We start from the raw sequence: 17,816 nt of genomic DNA on the forward strand, positions 1-17,816 counted from the left end.
GAAGCGGGAGGGGAGCTGTTGCATTGTAGATTTTGGTCAATGACATGAGACAAAGTATATGTGAACTGCTGTATGAAAAGTGAATTTACTCTATAAATCTTCACCCAAATCAAAATAAAATTAAAAAAAAAGAAAAACAGACAGTGGGCCAGATTTAGCTGGTGGGCTGTAATTTGCCCATCTCTGGTTAACATTTACCCTGGAGTCAAAAAGGAAAAAAAAAAAAGCTGCTGCTTACATACTGGAAGCAGACTACATCCCTAAGGCAGCTACTTAGCTGCTCACAGTGGATTCCACTGTGAAGTTGATTACCAGTCTCATCATGAGGAATAACTATATCCAGCTGCCCAGCCACTCAAACCCAGGCCCAGCCAAGTTGACACATAACCTTAATTACCACACTTTCCTATTCCTTTTACTCTTAGCGTATATGTGTGTGTGTATGTATGTGTGTATGTGTATGTTTTAACCATATATGAAAAGTCAGTATGGCTTAGGAGGTGAAAGGATATGAGCACTCAGTACGTTCTAGGCAAGGAGCATGAAACTTTCAGAGGTATTTTCTAGGTTGAACAAAAGGGGATAGATCTGCAATAAGGAGGTCATGATCGTCTTCCCCATCATGTGAGGAGTTTTGGGTTTTCAGGAGAAGAAAGGGAGTCCCTGGGTCAGGCAAATGGTTTACATGCTTGGCTGCTCCCTGAAAGATTAGAGGTTCAAGTATACCAGAGGTGCCTCAGAGAAGGGCCTGGCAGTCTCCAAAATACCAGTCTTTGAAAACCCTGGGGAGCTAGAACTTGATGGTGCCTGGCTCCCACTACCAACCACTCTACCTGTGATGACAATAGACGGTTCCAGACAGAGTGAGAGAAAAATGTAGAACAAAATTAAAAGTCATAAAAATGATCAGATTTACTGGTCTGATATCTGATAGAAACTGGTGAAACCCCAGAGACTATGGGCCTTAGATACCCTTCAAACTTAGAAATGAACCCACTCCTGGAGAGATCACCTTACAGCCAAACATTAGACAGGCCTGTAAAATGAACAGTAACACCCATGAGGGCCAGGCTCCTCAGAACATTCAACTACCATATTTTTACACAAACAACACACACATTCAAACCAAACTCACTGCTGTTGAGTTGATTCATACTCATAGCAACCCCTCCTTGACTTTCTGAGGCAGTATCTTTACAGAAGTAGATTGCCTACTCTCCCTTCTAAGGAGTTCTTGGTGGATTTCAGCCACCAGCCATCTGGTTAGCAGTCAAATGCTGTAGGCAGTACGCCACTGGAGCTCCTAATGCACACTCTATAAGTTTTTTTTTTTTTTTTGGCAAGCTTGTTTTTTATTTTATTTTATTTTTTTTTGGCAAGCCTTACAACGCCCCCCCAAGCCTATGCATGTTTACTTGTGTGCATTATATGCAAAAAAAAAAAAAAAAAGAGTGTATAAGACTGAAAGGGCAGCATTTGCCCAAAAGCAAAATTCAGAAGGCAGGAAGGAGAAGGAAAGCTGGGCTAATGGAAACCAGGAATGCAAGGTGAAAGTGGGAAGAGTGCTGACACATTGAGGGGATTGCAACCAATGTCACAAAGCAATCTATTTATAAATTGTTAAATGGAAAACTAATTTACTTTGTAAACTTTCACCTGAAACCACAATAAAATGTACACAAAAAGGAAAAAACCCTATGGAGGACAGTTCCACGTTGACAACGTGGGATCACCATGAGTCAGAATTCACTCAACAGCAAGTGGTTGGGGGAGAAAACTTACTATGAAGTTATCATTTGGTACCTTAGTTAATATCTTAAAAGAAATTAGATGTTAGAGTCCACTTCCTAGGCTTACTTCTAGTACCAGCTATTATAGATCATGTTCCGTAAATGCAGACCCTGAGTGGAGATTAATGTGGAAATGATTTATTAAGGAAGTAATTTCAGGAGAGACCAGTAAGGGGGTAGCGAGAGCAAGACAGTGAAGGACAGGAAATCAAGCATGGATATAATCTCAGACAGAAGTCTTGCAAGGGTTAGGCTTCATCCTAATTCCAGAGGGGAATCTGTCATGTAAATTCCACTTTATCTAAAGCAAGGGAACTGGTTGTCTTGTTGTTGTTATGTGCCCTCGAGGCGGACCCAACTCATATCGACCGCGACCGCTCCTTGGGTTTCCGAGGCAGTCTGACTACAGAAGTAGATTGCTCCATCTTCCTTCCGAGGAGTGGCTGGTGGGTTTGAACCACAAGCCTTCTGGTTAGCAGTCAGGTGCTTTAGGCACTATGCTACCAGAGCTCCTTCTATACTGTAGTACCTGACTTTACTTATGACTCTCTGAGAGTATAGTCAAAGTATCTCTAGTAGCTTGAGGGCAGTCTTGTGACTAAGAGTCCTAGGTTCTGGCTTTTGAAGTTGGGGCTGGGGGATGTGAACGAGAGGACATAAAAATGGAAATTTGGATGTTGGTATCTATGTTGACTGCTCAAGCTTAATTTATAATGGTTCCCCTAAAATTAGCATGTTTAATAACAGCATGAAGATTTATCTGAGTGGACATTACTTACATAGGTTCATATGTTTGGGGATAATAGAGGGGAAAAATGGGCTTATTTAAGAAATTTTAACTTAGGTGTTCACAAACTTAAAATATTTTAATCGCTATGAATTGAAGTATTGTTGCCATTTAGTAAATACTATTTGAAACCCATATAAATTACAAGAACATTTTGTGTTAGTTTATTTTACTTTATAAAAGTACTAAGCTTGAATAATTTTTAGAAATTTCTTTTGGCCTTAGTTGCTGAATCATTTCATCTGGTCTTGTTTTTGGCCAAAAAAGTCTCTACAATCTTACTGTCTCTGAAATCTTGCTGTCTCTGGACTTTTATATAAAGAAAATTCCCCTTTGTTTTATCTTAATTACCAGGGGCATGAGTGGGATTGGTTCTTGACTCAGTAATGAAAGGTTATTTTCATGATTCTCATTTGCTTTAAGTAGTGAGCCTCTTGAGACTTTAACACCTTCTAACCTAACTTTCAAGTATATCAATCAATTCAGCATGTGAAATGTAAATTAATTTTTTTTAATGATAGCTATTTAAAAGGAAGAACAGTATTTGATGTTGTATTTTATATTGTTTTAAGAGTATTAACAATGTTGTATTGATTTAAAATTATTAACTATAGGAACAACAAGGCTATGACAGATAACTCAAGAAAGTATTTAACCAGCAGTAGAGAGAAACAGCTGAGTTTGAAGCAGTCAGAAGAGAACAGGACATCAGGTAAATGTTTGGTCTTTATGAAAATACTCATTTATCTTATTTTGTAATCTATTAGACCAGAAATAAAAAGCTAAGCGCGTATCTCTCTACATTATTCAGAAATCCTACATAATTCAATACTAGTTATTGGCCAACCTATTTGTACCCAGCACTTGGCTAAAATATTTTAAAGTATTAGATGATGCAACTTCTGTTTACAGGGAATCTAGTCTTTATCTTCTTCCATAGAATTGAATTCTGTCATTGTCACAGTACTTCAACCATAGAATGAACCAGAGAAGTTAAAAGTGGTTGACATTAAAATTTATCAGTGTTGCTACTTATTAGGAGCTTCAGGAGAAAATGTTGAAGTTAATGCCTAAAGCAGTTATTTAATCTTTTTGCCTTGTTTTTTTAAAAAAATGTAACTTGATCTGTCTATGAATTCTTGTCAGTTTCCCCACACTTACATATATTTCTGACCCTCTGAAATTCTTAAACATGGAAATATTTTGTATGGATTTAAATACATGTCAACTTGAAATTAAATTGAAACAAGCTAAAATATGACATGCTTTCGAGGAATTGATAATTCAAGAGAATCCAGTTGATTAGAACTCTAGGAACACTCTCTTTTGAGTTCTTTGGAGTTGTGACATTGGAGCCCTTCAGAAGGAATTATCTCTGATACAGTTCTTACTGAAGTAAATAATACTTATATGACGTAAACACTACTTACTGGTTTTTCAGCTTTTAAAAGCAACTGGTAGAACACAAAAGACTTGAAAATGCTATACGCATTAGTAGTGTTGAAGTTAAGGCACATCTGTAGAAGAGAAGAAGAGAGAGAAGGAAGTGGGTGTTCAAGAGTTAAAGGTACAGAATTAATCAGCAAAAGAACTAAAGTAGCACAGTTAATAACTGGGTGGTGAGAGGAGTCGTAGGGGTGAAGTGAGACGTTTCTAATTTTTCATGTAGGGATTCATTTGATAACGTTTGAAATCAGGATATAGAAGAAATATATTATTTAAAGCTACAAAGGAAATCAGAAAAACTAAAAAGAGTTAGAAATCAGAAGAATATACAGAACTGTAGGGCGGGGGTATTACTTTGTTATTATAACCTTTTTTTTTTTTGGCTATTTTAACCTTTTATTATGTATATGTGTTACTTTGACAGAAGGAAAAAATACAGACAAGCCCAATGGTATAATGCCCCCCCAAAAGGTATAATTTTATTATTAAATCAATTTGAATGATTGACTTAGGAATTAATTTTTTTTTTCCTGTGTTCATTTGTTTTATAGGACTTTTACCTTTACAGTCATCATCCTTTTATAGTAGCAGAACTGGATCCAAAGACTACTCTTCTGGCAGCACTAACCTAGACAGGTATGCATTGGTTCTATGCTTTGTGAAGAGCTTGAAGAAATTTCTTTGATAATTAAATTATGAGGTAGGCTATACATTATGCTCACAGTGAATACCCTCATTTAAAATAACAAAATGGTTAAGAGAATCATAGAATCATGACATTTTATTTAGAAAACACTCTAGAAATATTTTAGTTCAAGCTGTTCCTTTTAAAATTTTTTAGCAAATGAATAAACTGATGTCTAGGGAAAGAGGGCCCTGGTTATTATGAACATGTTATTCTGCTAATCATGATGTCCTGCCTAAAATATCAGTGCTTAAATGCCTTAAAAATTTTAAAAAATTCTGTACCTCTGTGTGCTACAATATGGTCTTGAACTTATATAATACCTATAATCTCTATACTATTTATCCCCAAAATAAGAAAAAAATATGGGAAGGAGTGAACATGGGGAGGTTTGCAGAGGAAGCAGATATAGTAATAGTTGGTGCAGACCCTATAGGGCTCTCTACAGCAATTTGTCTAAAGCAATTGGTTGCTAAAAATGTAAAGGACCCCCTTGGGTGTCTTTTGGAGAAAGCTACTCAAAAATAGGAGCTTATACTCTTTCAGGGACTTATCTTTATCCATGTGCTTTTGAAGAACTGTTACCAGACTGGAAGGAGAAAAAGACTCTACTTGAAACTCTTATAACAGAAGACAAATAAGGAATTTTAACAGAAATACTGAAGTTCTGTCGAATTCTTCCTAGTCTTCTGATGAATAATGATAACAATTGCATTGTGCTCTTGGGACATGTAAAATGGTGGCATCAGACCTTGTCTAACTTTGGGGTAGAAGATAATCAGCATCAGCATAAGCCCAAAGCTGATTCCTATGAGGTAGAGGTCAGATATACCTCCACTTTCTAACGTTTTACCAATTCTGACACTAGCTGTCTTCCTATGACACACTGTACTTCTCTCCTAGGTTCAATAATATGTTGCAGTAGCCACACAGTACTCACAGACAATACTCACAATTATGGGATTTATTAGGGAAGGAACAGGTTACAATTCAGGATCAGGATCAACTTGGAAGCAACAGGAAGAACTCAGGATATTTTTTCAAATCTGGACAGTTTCTTCTCTGTTACTGCAGGGCCCTGCTCAAACCTGGCTTTTGCCCTGCTCGGGCAAGTATTACAGCTCTTTAGCTCCGCTGGTAAGTGCCCAGAGGCACCCCACCCCACCAGGAAGCCTCCTGTCCCAAACTCTCTCACTCTGTGGGTTGATGAGCCCACTTCATTCATCTCCTGGTCCAGTACCATGTTGGTCCTGTGTTGCTGCAACCTCATGCTGCTGCTGCCTACAGTGTTAAAACTCTCTGTCTTTTGGGTCTAGGAGGTTCTCAGTGCAGGGGCCCTGGGTCCAAAGGACATACTTTGCTCCTGGATTTTCCTGATGGAAGTGCGCTTCCCCCTCAACCTGTAGGACTGGCTCTTTTTATGCCTAGCAGGAATGGGAAACTGACCAATTCCCCACAAGGAGACTTCATGCATTGTTTTGCATTAGCAGCCCCTGCAGAAATTCCGCATACCTTATTTGCATAGTCCCAGCCAGTCATTTGTACTTTAGCTACTCTCCATTTAACAGCAAGTTTCAGAGTCTCTTACGACGTCCATTTTGGTCTTTTCTTCCTTTCCTGTCTTTTTAATAACCTTTTGCTTTCTTCTTATATGATGTTATTGATGTCATCCCTCAATTCATCTGGTTTTCAGTCATTAATGTTCAGTGTATCAAATCTATTCTTCACATGGTCTCTAAATTCAGATGGGATATGATCAAGATTATATATTGGCTCTCATGGACTTGTTTTAATTTTCTTCAGCTTCAACTTGAATTCACATATGAGCAATTGATCATCTGTTCACATTCAGCTCCTGGCCTTGTTTTGGCTGAAGATATTGAGCTTCTCCATTGTCTCTTTCCACAGATGTAGTTGATCTGATTTGTGTATTATGTGTATAGGCCTCTGTTGAAAAACGGTATTTGCAATGAATAAGTCGTTGGTGTTGCAAAATTCTGTCATACAATCTCCGGAGTCCTCAAGTTGCAATATTGAAAGATTCTGTGGGCAAAATATTGAATAATGCAGAAAGTCATCAGAAGAAGATGGAAGGAATACACAGAGTCACTGTACAAAAAAGAATTGGTTGATGCTCATCTGTTTCAGGAGGTGTCATATGATCAGGAACTAGGAGTATAGCTTGCAAGTAAAATTTTGCTGAAGATAATTCAAAAACAGTTGTAGCAGGGTATTGACAAGGAACTTTCAGATATGCAAGCTGGATTCAAAAGAGGATGTGGAATGAGATATCATTGCTGATGTCAGATGGATCTTGGCTGAAAGCAACAAATACCAGAAAGTTGTTTACTTGTGTTTTATTAGGTATGCAAAACCATTCGATTGTATGGGTTATAATAAATTATGCATAAAACTGAAAAGAATGGAGATTCCATAACACTTAATTGTGCTCATGAGGAACCTGCACATAGACCAGTAGGCTGTCATTCGAACAGAACAAGGGGTTTAAAATCAGGAAGGGAGTGTGTCAGGGTTGTATCCTTTCACCATACTTACTCGATCAGTATGCTGAGCAAATAATCCGAGAAGCTGGACTGTATGAAGCAGAACAGCAGGATTGGCAGAAGGCTCATTAACAGCCTGCGCTATGCAGATGACACAACCTTGCTTGCTGAAAGTGTAGATGACTTGAAGTACTTACTGATGAGGATTAAAGACTACTGTCTGCAGTATGGACTACACTTCAACATAAAGAAAATGAAAATCCTCACAATTGAACTAATAAGTAGCGTCATGATAAATGAAGAAAAGATTGAAGCTGTCAAAGATTTCATATTACTTGGATCCACGATCATCACCATGGAAGCAGCAGTCAAGAAATCAGTTGTTGTATCGCACTGGGCAAATCTGTAAAAGACCACTTCAAAGTGCTGAAGAGCAAAGATGTCTTGTTGAAGACTAAGGTATGCCTAACCCAAGCCATGGTATTTTTAGTTGTCTCATATGCATGTGAAAGCTGGACATTGAAAAGGGAAGACCAAAGGAGGGTTATGCTTTTGTGATGTGATGCTGGCAAAGAGTACAAGTACCAGTACTGCCAGAAGAACTAACAAACCTGTCCTGAAAGAAGTGCAGCTGGAATGCTCTTGGGAAGCGAGAATGGCCAGACTTTGTCTCACCTACTTCGGTCTTGTTGTCAGAACAGACCATTCCCTGGAGAACGATATCATGCTTGGTTAAATGGAGTCAGTGAAAAAGGGGAAGACCCTCAAGAGATGGATTGACACAGTGGCTGCAACAATGGACTCAGGTTTAGTAAGGACTGTGAGGATGGTGCACAAGTGGTAAGTGTCTTGTTCTGTTATGCATAGAATTGCTGAGTCAGAGACAACTGAGTGGCACCAAACAACAACAACAATAAGCTGGTCATTTAATGGGTGTTATAAGACCATGGCTAGGAAGGTAAGATAAAAGTGATTCATTGTACCAGAGGACATAGAGTGAGCTGGATGGGAAAGCAAGCAGAAGCCCTTGGTGTTGAAGTGTTCCTGGTTATGCTGTTACTGAGGTCCTTTTTTCTGAAGATGGTAGTGGTGATGTACATCTACACTAATGATGTAAGGTTACAAAACTATGGTGCACCAAAGATAACGTTTGAAAGAGGACTGGAACTATATTCCTAAGTCTCATAATTTTTGCAGAAGATTGCTGTGGACATCTAGCCAAGCAACTATATAGGAAAATTGATTTTATTTGAGGGCTAATAGTGATCCCGAAAGCTATGGACTTGGACTGAAGCAGTTAATGAATTATTTAACAAAAGAAGTAGAAATTTGGGAGATTAGATCACACTGTTAGTTGACCCTTAGACAGACTTACGGAGGATGTTTCTTCTTACCATTTAGATGAAGGTGAACCCCTGGTAACTCCTGGCGTTGTGGTTGGTGGAGACTGTCAAAATCCATTTAGAATTTACAAAGTTGAGTCCATTTAGAAAGTTCCAGAGGTGGAAACACTATCCCAGCATTCAACCAACATTGGAAGGTGGAAAAAGAATTGCATATGGAGCCAGAGCTTTCAAGGAAAGTGGTTTTCCATCAATACCCAGGCTCATCTTTCTGATTGGTTACTAATTAGCTATGTTGTTGTTATTGTTATTTGCCATAGAGTCGGCCCCGACTCCTAGCGACCCTTCCTTGGGTTTCCGAGGCAGTTATCACTACGGAAGTAGGATTGCCCAATAGCCATACAACAATGAAATTTTTGGCAACAGAATTTACTTTTAAGCAACTAGAGAAACTATCCAATCAAAGACAGCAGGATTCCATGTAACTAAATATGAAGACAGTTTTAAGAAATCATGTTAGTAATTTGAGACCATCCTGCCATCGAATATTGGGTGTATGGGGAGGGATGATTTACACTGAAATATTTTGCTGTGTATTTAGAGAAATAGAGCTATTACTGTAAAACATATAAAAGTCTCGAATCTAATCAGCTATGGCCAGCCAAGGATTGCACACCTATGGAATAACATGTATGGCTCTGAGTGATTCTAATCATGAACATGATCAGCCAGCACATTTAACCCTAAAAGGATGAGAAAATACCTGTAAATAGAAAGCTGTGGATATATGATGGCCCAAGCAGGATTCTGCCCTGCAGGAGTTTATGAATTTGCTCCTTTAGACTAGGGTGATGGATTTTGATTACAGATAAATGCTCAGAGCTGTGTGCATTGTAAATCATGTGATATTAAAGATCCAAGTCAGAATATTAACTGGGTGGTAACCGAAGGTGGCAGAGGACCTATTTACAATGGAATGTAAACTATAACTGATTGTGTTAGCGGTACATTTGAAAACCAAATTCTTTAAAATGTATGCCAAGCTAACTTTAAAATGTTAAAAGGCTAACAAGCATCAAAATATGTTACAGCATATTGTTGACCAGAATGTTCATAAAATAATTCTCAGTGAAATAAAAAATTCCACACTATACCAAAATTTATTAATTTTTAAAGAATTATTAATTTTTAAAGAATAAAGTGCCTTCTTTAAAAAACAAAAGTTTCATGTCAGTGAGTATCTTTTGTTGGAAAAGGCAAATCTGAACTGTAACTACTGGTTCTATAGCTGTAGCTTATTTTTATTTATTTATTTTTGGGGATTTATTGGATGTAAATATCTGACAGTTACTAAGCACTTGTCAGTGCTTAGTACATTTCAGATAAGCACTTGTCAAGGAGCTCTGGTAGCGTAGTACCTAAGGCACTTGACTGCTAACCAGAAGGCTAGTGGTTCAAACCCAAGGAGGGGTCGCTGTGAGTTGGGTCCAACTTGATGGCACATAACAACAACAACAACAACCAACAGCCACTTGTCAAGAAGATGTGATCATGGAATACAGCACAGAAAAGAGATGATAAATATAAAAAATGAGAGTAATGTCAGTGTGTAAGATGTGTGCTGTTTGTTCATTGCTGTTGATTTTGACTCATAGTGAACCCATCTGATAAAGTAGAATTTCCCTATATAGTGAGTTTCCTAGGCTGTAATCTGGGAATGCATTGCCAGGTCTTTGTTGGGTATATTCAAACTGCTAACTTGTCTATTAGCAGTCGAGTGCTTAAGTGTTATACTAGTAGAGAGTTCCTTACATGCTGTTTAGTGACTTATATCATTTTTTTATTCGAATTTAATCAAAGTGGTAAAAACATCTTGATTATTCAAATGAAATTATTAAGGAATTTTATATTGTAGGTTTAGGAATAGTCGGTCTTAAGTACCCCACATAGCAGTGAAAAGCAGAATTTTGCACTTTGTGTGCTTGTACTTTATGACTGCAGTGGTAACTAAATACACATTTGAGAGAGAAAACTTGGCAGGTTTCTGCTTATTAGAAAAATCTTAAATTTAAAAAGAAAGAACCATTAAATTTCATTTGTAAAGTGTTCATTAAAAACAATACATATTTCTTCTCAAGGTTAATAGCATAACCATATACATTCCACATAGAAGTGATTGAGAAGATGAACTTTTCTCATGCAAAGGTGTGCTCAAAGGTAAGGTGAAAATTTCCAGCTCAGTGAGAAAACTAATACTGAACGAAGACTGAAATCATAAAGCATATGGACAGCTGAGCCTGGAGTCAAGTATTGAGAGCTGGGGCTTCAAAACCAACATAAAATTGGAAGGATGACCCCAGACCAGAACTTTTTTTCTTACATGAAGTTGTAGCTGGGTATCTGAAACTGCTTGCTGCATTAGTAAACGAGGGGAAAACACTTCTGTATAACTACCTGGGATTGTAATCACAAATGTGCTGCTTGCCTGATGTTCCCTGAGGAGAGAGCGAAAATAGGAAAATAGGATTTGCAATGACTTGGACCTGCGTTAGTGTTACCTGCTTAGGGGCAAGAACTGTTAACCCATAATGTAAAGTCCTGTGCAACTTAGAGGGCCAGTCTGAGGCAACTACTAAACACCAAGAAGGCATGTTCATAGAATGCAGCACAGACATAAGATGGTAAATGTAAATGAAGTCAAGGGACCATGTTTTAATAGTATTCTGAAAGAAGAGACTAAGGAGAATGGAAGCAAGAAAATACTCAAAGAAATTATGGATGAGAAGGAAGTCCTCTTTAACAAACAGCAAGCAACAGAAACTTAAAAATCCACATTGTAGATAATGGGTAAAGACAGATTTAAAGTGTACTAGAGAGAAAAATAGGAGCTCTTGTGGCATAGTGGCTAAGGCATTTGACGGCTAATCAGAAGGCTGGTGGTTCAAACCCACCAGCCACTCCTCAGAAGGAAGCTTGGGCAATCTACTTCGATAGATACTGCCTCGGAAACCCAAGGAGGGGTCGCTATGAGTTATAAGTTGAACATAGAACTACCATATGTCCTGTTAGTCCCTATTCTAGGTGTACATACCTAAAAGAATTAAAGACAGAAATGCAAACTTATGTACCAGTGTTCATTGCAGCACTGTGCATAATAGCCAAAAGATGAATATGATGTGTTGGATTGCTTTTATATGCAATTTTTCTCCATGTTCTTGTTACTGTCATCAAATCACTGGGTGGCTGTGCAAATAAGGTGCTTGTAACCCACCACGACAATCGGATAGCTTGCTAATAATGCAAATAAGGTACATGGCACACTTGGCAGGGTTGGAACCATGCCAATAAGGTGTATGGAACCTGAATGAGGGGATTAGTCCATTTAGCCATCCCAGAGGTGGAAAGGGGGCACCTCACTACCATCAAGAAAGAAGAGCTAGAGTAGATCATGTCCTTTGGACCCAGGATTCCTGTTCTGAGAATCTCTTTGATAGAGCTATAACACCAGCGATAACAAAAAGCAGTGGCAGAGAAATGGCAGGAGGTGAACAAGGAGACAGTGCAGTGGGCTTCCTGGCCTAGCTGAGCACCTTCAGGCAAGAGGCTTGCTAGCAAAGTAGGGTCCTTTGGGCAGTTACAGTGGTGCTAAAGAACTTGGTAATACTTGTCCACACAGAGCCAAGGGTGAACCAGTCCAAGAGGGCTAGGGGCCAGGGAGATAACTCTCTGTGGTCATGCCTGAGAAGCTGTCCTGACCAAAGAACTGTATCCTGAGTTGTTCCTGATCCATAATGGTAACTGTTAATTCCCTAATGAACCCCGTGATCACATGTGTTATATTTCAGGTCTGTGTAGCCATTGCAAGCGATTATCAAACCCACCAGAGAAGCAGATGTGCTGTGAGAGAGATGGTTTGTGTCAGAATTGGTTAAAAGGTTGGAGAGGAGGTGTGTCTGACCTTTGCTTCATAGAAATCAGCTTTAGCCTGATGCAGGTAGTGATTCTTTCCCCCTTATGAAATTGGAGGAGGTCAGATGCATCGATCACACCATTTTCATAGTGGAAAATGTCCATTAGAGATAGGTTGATAAATAAATGTGGTATACACATACCATGGAGTAGTATCAGCCGTAAAGAGAGATGAAGTCCTGATGTGTGCCACAACATCAATGAACCTTGAAAACATCATACTGAGTGAAATAAGTCAGTTAGGAAAGGAAAGATACTCTATGATCTCGTTATATCCACTCTCTGAATCTACTAGGAGGAAAAAAAGCATTCAAAATTGGCTTCTTCATTTTCCTTTTTTTTTTTTTAATAGAACCAATGTTTCAAGCCAAACTCCCTCTGCCAAAAGAAGTTTGGGGTTTCTTCCTCAGCCAGCCCCTCTTTCTGTTAAAAAACTGAGATTTAACCAGGATTATACTGGCTGGAACAAACCAAGAGTTCCCCTTTCCTCTCACCCACAGCAACAACTGCAGGGGTAGGTAAATTATTTTATTTTGCTTTATTTTTATAAAGTGAGTTAACTGAAGTGTATTTAGCTCGGTGTAAAGAATAGTGTTTAAAATACATGGAGATGAGCTCACTTATTTAAGCTTATGACTTATCCATAAGTAATGTTAAATACATTTTCTGGTCTCCAATTTTTGAGTTTTGAAATATATAGTATTTATTATAAAGTAGAAAACATGTTCTCCTACCTGCTCACATACTTCATCCTACCTATTCCTGATACACTTTCAATATGAAATGTTTATATCTTTCCCAGTCCCTTCATGCTTATATTTTTATTAACCATACAAAAATCAGATCATAATATGGTAACTAATAATAATAGTAAGTATTGTACATAAAGCACTTTTGTGCCAGATACTTTGTGCTAAGGGTTTACAGAGGTTATTTTTCTTCAGTTCCTCTCAACAGGTCTATGAGGTAGGTGTATTAGAAATCTCCTTGTGTAGATAAAGTAATTAAGGCCTAAAGATGTAAATTAAGGTGGTACAGTCAGTAATAAAGCACCAATAAATTGAGGCAGTTGAACTTCAGTTGCATTCTCAACCAACCACTATGCTCAACTGCTACTCTGTTCCCTGATTTTTTCACTCCACATGAACTCTGGGCATCTTCTTCATATGTAAATACATAGAACTTTAAACTTTAAACCATGTTGATTTTGGTTTTCCTTTTTTCACAGTTAAATTTGACACTACAGTAAATGTGTGTGTGTGTGTGTGTGAATACGTATATACGTATATATGTGTATGTACGTACGTACATTTAAAAAAAATACTCAACAAACATACACATATATACGTATTCACACACACACATATTCACTGACTCATGGCGACTCCTCCTTGGGTTTCTGAGGCAGTATCTCTACGGCAGTAGGTTACCCAGTCTTCCTTCTGAGGAGTGGCTGATGGGTTTGAACCACCAGCCTTCTGGTTAGCAGTCACATGCCTTAGGCACTACACCACCTGAGCACCCACATACATGTCTACACATGTTTTTAATACTTGTTGAAACTTTTCTGTAGGGCAGATTTTTGGAAGTAGAATTGCTAAGACTAAGGAAGGTACTTTACATTTTTTTTCTTATTACCAAATCGAGCTCCCCTCCTATATCTATCAAACTCAAAAACCATATTCACTGCTGTTGAGTTGGATCCAATCATAGCGACCCCTCCTTGGGTTTCTGAGGCAATATCACTGCAGAAGTGGATGGCCCAGTCTTCCTTCTGACCCAAATCTACCAGTTTTTTTTTTTTTTTTTTTAATCTCATTGAAATTATTGTTTTATACCACCGTCACACTTGCCTCTATACCTAAATGTGTGGTATCTGCCTATTTTGCCTATCCATAATCATTTATACGCTTAATATGTTAACAGAAAATAACATAAAATTTGCAGTGAAAGCATTTCACTTTTCTCTGCTTACCTGTTGATTTATTTGATCCTTATCTTTTTCTAGTCCATCTTTTACTTTGCTTTCACATTTAATACTTAATTTCCTTTCTTCATTCTGATTGGCCTGTCTCAATTTATTATGTTGCTATCTCTGGTAGCGTAGTGGCAAGGCACTCGACTGCTAACCAGAAGGCTAGCGGTTCAAACCCACCAGCCACTCGGAAGGAAGGTTGGACCTATCTGTCCCATTTTTGGACCATTCTACATCCAGGTCTTGTGTATCTGTCTACTTTGGTCTTAATTGTCTCATTTTCCTTTTGCTTCCTTTCGTGTATTTTATGGTCTGCTTCTGGTCTTCGTCATTTATTCCCTTCAGAGTCTTTTGATAACCTCTTCAGGTGCCCACCCTTTGTGCTCCAAGACTCCCTGTCCCTCCAGTGATTCTTTTATTTCTGTGCAGTGCCTATGCCCATTTCTAGGATCACTGCTTTCCTTTTGGTTGTCGTCCTTCTAGGAATTACAGCAAGTGTCCAAGGCTAACCAGACCAAAACCCACTGCCATAGAGTTGATTCTGACTCATAGCAATCCTATAGAACAGACTAGAATTGCCCTATAGGGTTTCCAAGGCTATAAATCTTTATGGAAGCAGACTGCCATGTCTATCTTCCACGAGTTCTGATAGGTTCGAACTGTCATTCTTTTGGTTAGCATCCAACGGCTTTAACCACTGTGCATCCAGAGCTCCCTTACAAGACTATAAAACTCTTTAACAAAAAACAACACTGAGGAGAGACCTGGTAGGTCCAGAGGATAATGGAAGCTGCCAATTCTGATTTTCTTCATGTATCCTCTAAAAAGCAAACAAAAACCCATAAAAGTAACAAGGAGTGAAAATAAAAGCACATATACTCTTCAACAATAGTAGGAGATAGGGAATATTAATAGCAAGTATGTATATAAAAATTTATTAAGCTATAAGTTTTATTTCAGTGGAAAAATTTAAATTGTGAAAAGAGTGAATAGCTGCTTGGGTAAGCCCCCCAGACCTGTTTTGCATTTATTTGAAAATTGTAATTTTCAGTTACACTAAACTGTTGTTATAATGCACTATATGTAGTACAGTGGTTCTTAAAAGGTGGCCCCAGACCTGTAGTGTCACATAATCAGGGAACTTGTTAGAAATGCACATTTTTGTGCCCTCTATGGTAATACTAGGAGCTCTGGTAGCATAGTGCCTAAGGCACTTGACTGCTAACCACAAGGCTGGCGGTTCAAACCCACCAGCCACTCTTCGGAAGGAAGGTTGGGCATTCCTAGTTCCGTAGTGATACTGCCTCAGAAACCCAAGGAGGGGTCGCTATGAGTCAGGCCGACTCCATGGCAAATAACAACAACAACATGGTAATACTAAGTTAGAAACTCTGAGAGTAGAGCCAAAGAATATATATTTTAATAAGCCCTCTAGGCGATTGTGATGCATACCAAAGTGTGAGAACTCTGCTGTACTGAACATACTTCAGGAACTGCTGTTGTCTTCTAAAGTACTATTTCTTTCAATTTCAGCTTTTCCAATTTGGGAAATACCTGCTATATGAATGCTATTTTACAGTCTCTGTTTTCACTCCAGTCATTTGCAAATGATTTGCTTAAGCAAGGTATCCCTTGGAAGAAAATTCCACTCAATGCACTTCTCAGGTAATTATTGGATACTTGAGTACCCTTTTACCTCATTGATTATAGAATAATGGATTCTAGATATTTAAAATTTTATGTGCCATTGTTAGTAATTTATATGTTCTGTAAAACATGCGTTCTTTGTGTCTTTCCTTTTACCAGACGCTTTGCACACTTGCTTGTTAAAAAAGATATCTGTAATTCAGAGACCAAAAAAGATTTACTCAAGAAGGTGAAAAATGCCATTTCAGCTACAGCAGAGAGATTTTCTGGTTATATGCAGAATGTGAGTACTAATTGTTTTCAGACACTTTAGAGCTAAGGGAAATTGAAATGATTTAATGTGCTACCTGGTTTTTGTTCTTAAATGAGAGGTTCTGTATATGTATTTGTCTCGAATTGAAAAACCTAGGGAGCTACCCTAAGGTTCAGTGTGACCCTTCTCTGCATTGTATCATGTTTTACTAATCTAGGCATGATTTCCCGTTTTAGGTACTTGGGCTGTTTTACCCCAAAGGCTATTTTAGAAAAATAACTTTTTTTTTTTAAGCAAAGTGTAATTAATTAATTCCTGCTAATTCAGCTGATAGTTAAGAATATAAAATCCATCATCCAATTTCATTTAGAATAAATCTGACCTGTTCCCATATGTCATTATATTTCAAGTGTTTAAGTCATAGAAATCACAGTTAATGAGCTGTTATCATGACAAGAAATGTTTTGATCTGATTGAGGATGTTATTGCCTTCTTAGGATGCCCATGAATTTTTAAGTCAGTGTTTAGACCAACTGAAAGAGGATATGGAAAAATTAAATAAAACTTGGAAGACTGAACCTATCCCTGGAGAAGAAAATTCACCAGATATTTCAGCCACCAGAGTGTTTACTTGTCCTGTTATTACTAACTTGGAGTTTGAGGTTCAACACTCCATCATTTGTAAAGTGTAAGTGGTTTCTATGAAAACTTGTTTTCCATTTTAATTCTTTATGGCAGGTGATTAAAACTCTTCTGAGCCATACCAAAAGGTAAGAATTATTCTTAGCTCATCTGCCTTCCTATGTTATGGGGAAAACAAATTCATAAAGTATTCCAAACATCTATTTTCAGTATCTGTGTAAAAATGCTCAGTGAGGTGAGATTAAGGAGAACGTAAATACTTTGTCATATGTTTTAGTGCTGACTGAATAGTTAATTTTGATACACAGTTTGGGGTTTCTTTTGTTTTTTAATCATATATGAAATATCAAGTTGTTTGGAAATACAGATTTTTATCTTACATTTTCCCTAAAAAGACCTCTTTGTACTAATTGTTTATTTTGTTGAAACAAATTCTTTTTACTAAAAGGTTAAAAAAACAGATTAAAATTTGAATTATTTTTATGTTTGCAGTGCTGTTTAACTGTGTTTACAATTCAGACTTTCTTTCTGTGTTTAATACCTTTCTGTGCTCATCATCAGGATTTCTGTACCATGCACTTCTTATTTCTTGTAGTCATCTGTAGCACATCTCTGAAGTGTATGTAAGTGAAAATGTTTTCTGTGGCTTTCATGACTTAATGCAGCATTACTGAGTGACACAAAGCCTCTTCCCCTTAACATATTATATATGTTGTCCCATTGTATCCTTTTACCCTGTGACACTTGAGAGAAACCTGATTTTGAGGGTAATCTT

At 37.8% G+C, this 17,816-nt stretch overlaps 1 protein-coding gene and 1 pseudogene across 1 annotated transcript in view; both read left to right on the top strand.

Moving 5' to 3' along the window:
- Nucleotides 1-17,816, top strand: part of USP37 (ubiquitin specific peptidase 37) — a 79,262-nt gene that overhangs the window by 14,096 nt on the left and 47,350 nt on the right. Inside the window, exons 6-11 of the mRNA XM_007959549.1 lie at nucleotides 3,192-3,289; nucleotides 4,575-4,659; nucleotides 12,877-13,038; nucleotides 16,033-16,164; nucleotides 16,306-16,429; nucleotides 16,897-17,087. Of these exons, the coding sequence (XP_007957740.1) occupies nucleotides 3,192-3,289; nucleotides 4,575-4,659; nucleotides 12,877-13,038; nucleotides 16,033-16,164; nucleotides 16,306-16,429; nucleotides 16,897-17,087 (792 nt within the window). The remainder of the gene's footprint in view (nucleotides 1-3,191; nucleotides 3,290-4,574; nucleotides 4,660-12,876; nucleotides 13,039-16,032; nucleotides 16,165-16,305; nucleotides 16,430-16,896; nucleotides 17,088-17,816) is intronic.
- Nucleotides 2,507-9,537, top strand: LOC103213798 (annotated as a pseudogene).

The sequence above is a fragment of the Orycteropus afer genome, unplaced genomic scaffold (assembly GCF_000298275.1).
Source record: "Orycteropus afer afer isolate SDZICR_OR568_19922 unplaced genomic scaffold, OryAfe1.0 scaffold00002, whole genome shotgun sequence".
In the NCBI taxonomy this organism is placed as follows: Eukaryota; Metazoa; Chordata; class Mammalia; order Tubulidentata; family Orycteropodidae; genus Orycteropus; species Orycteropus afer.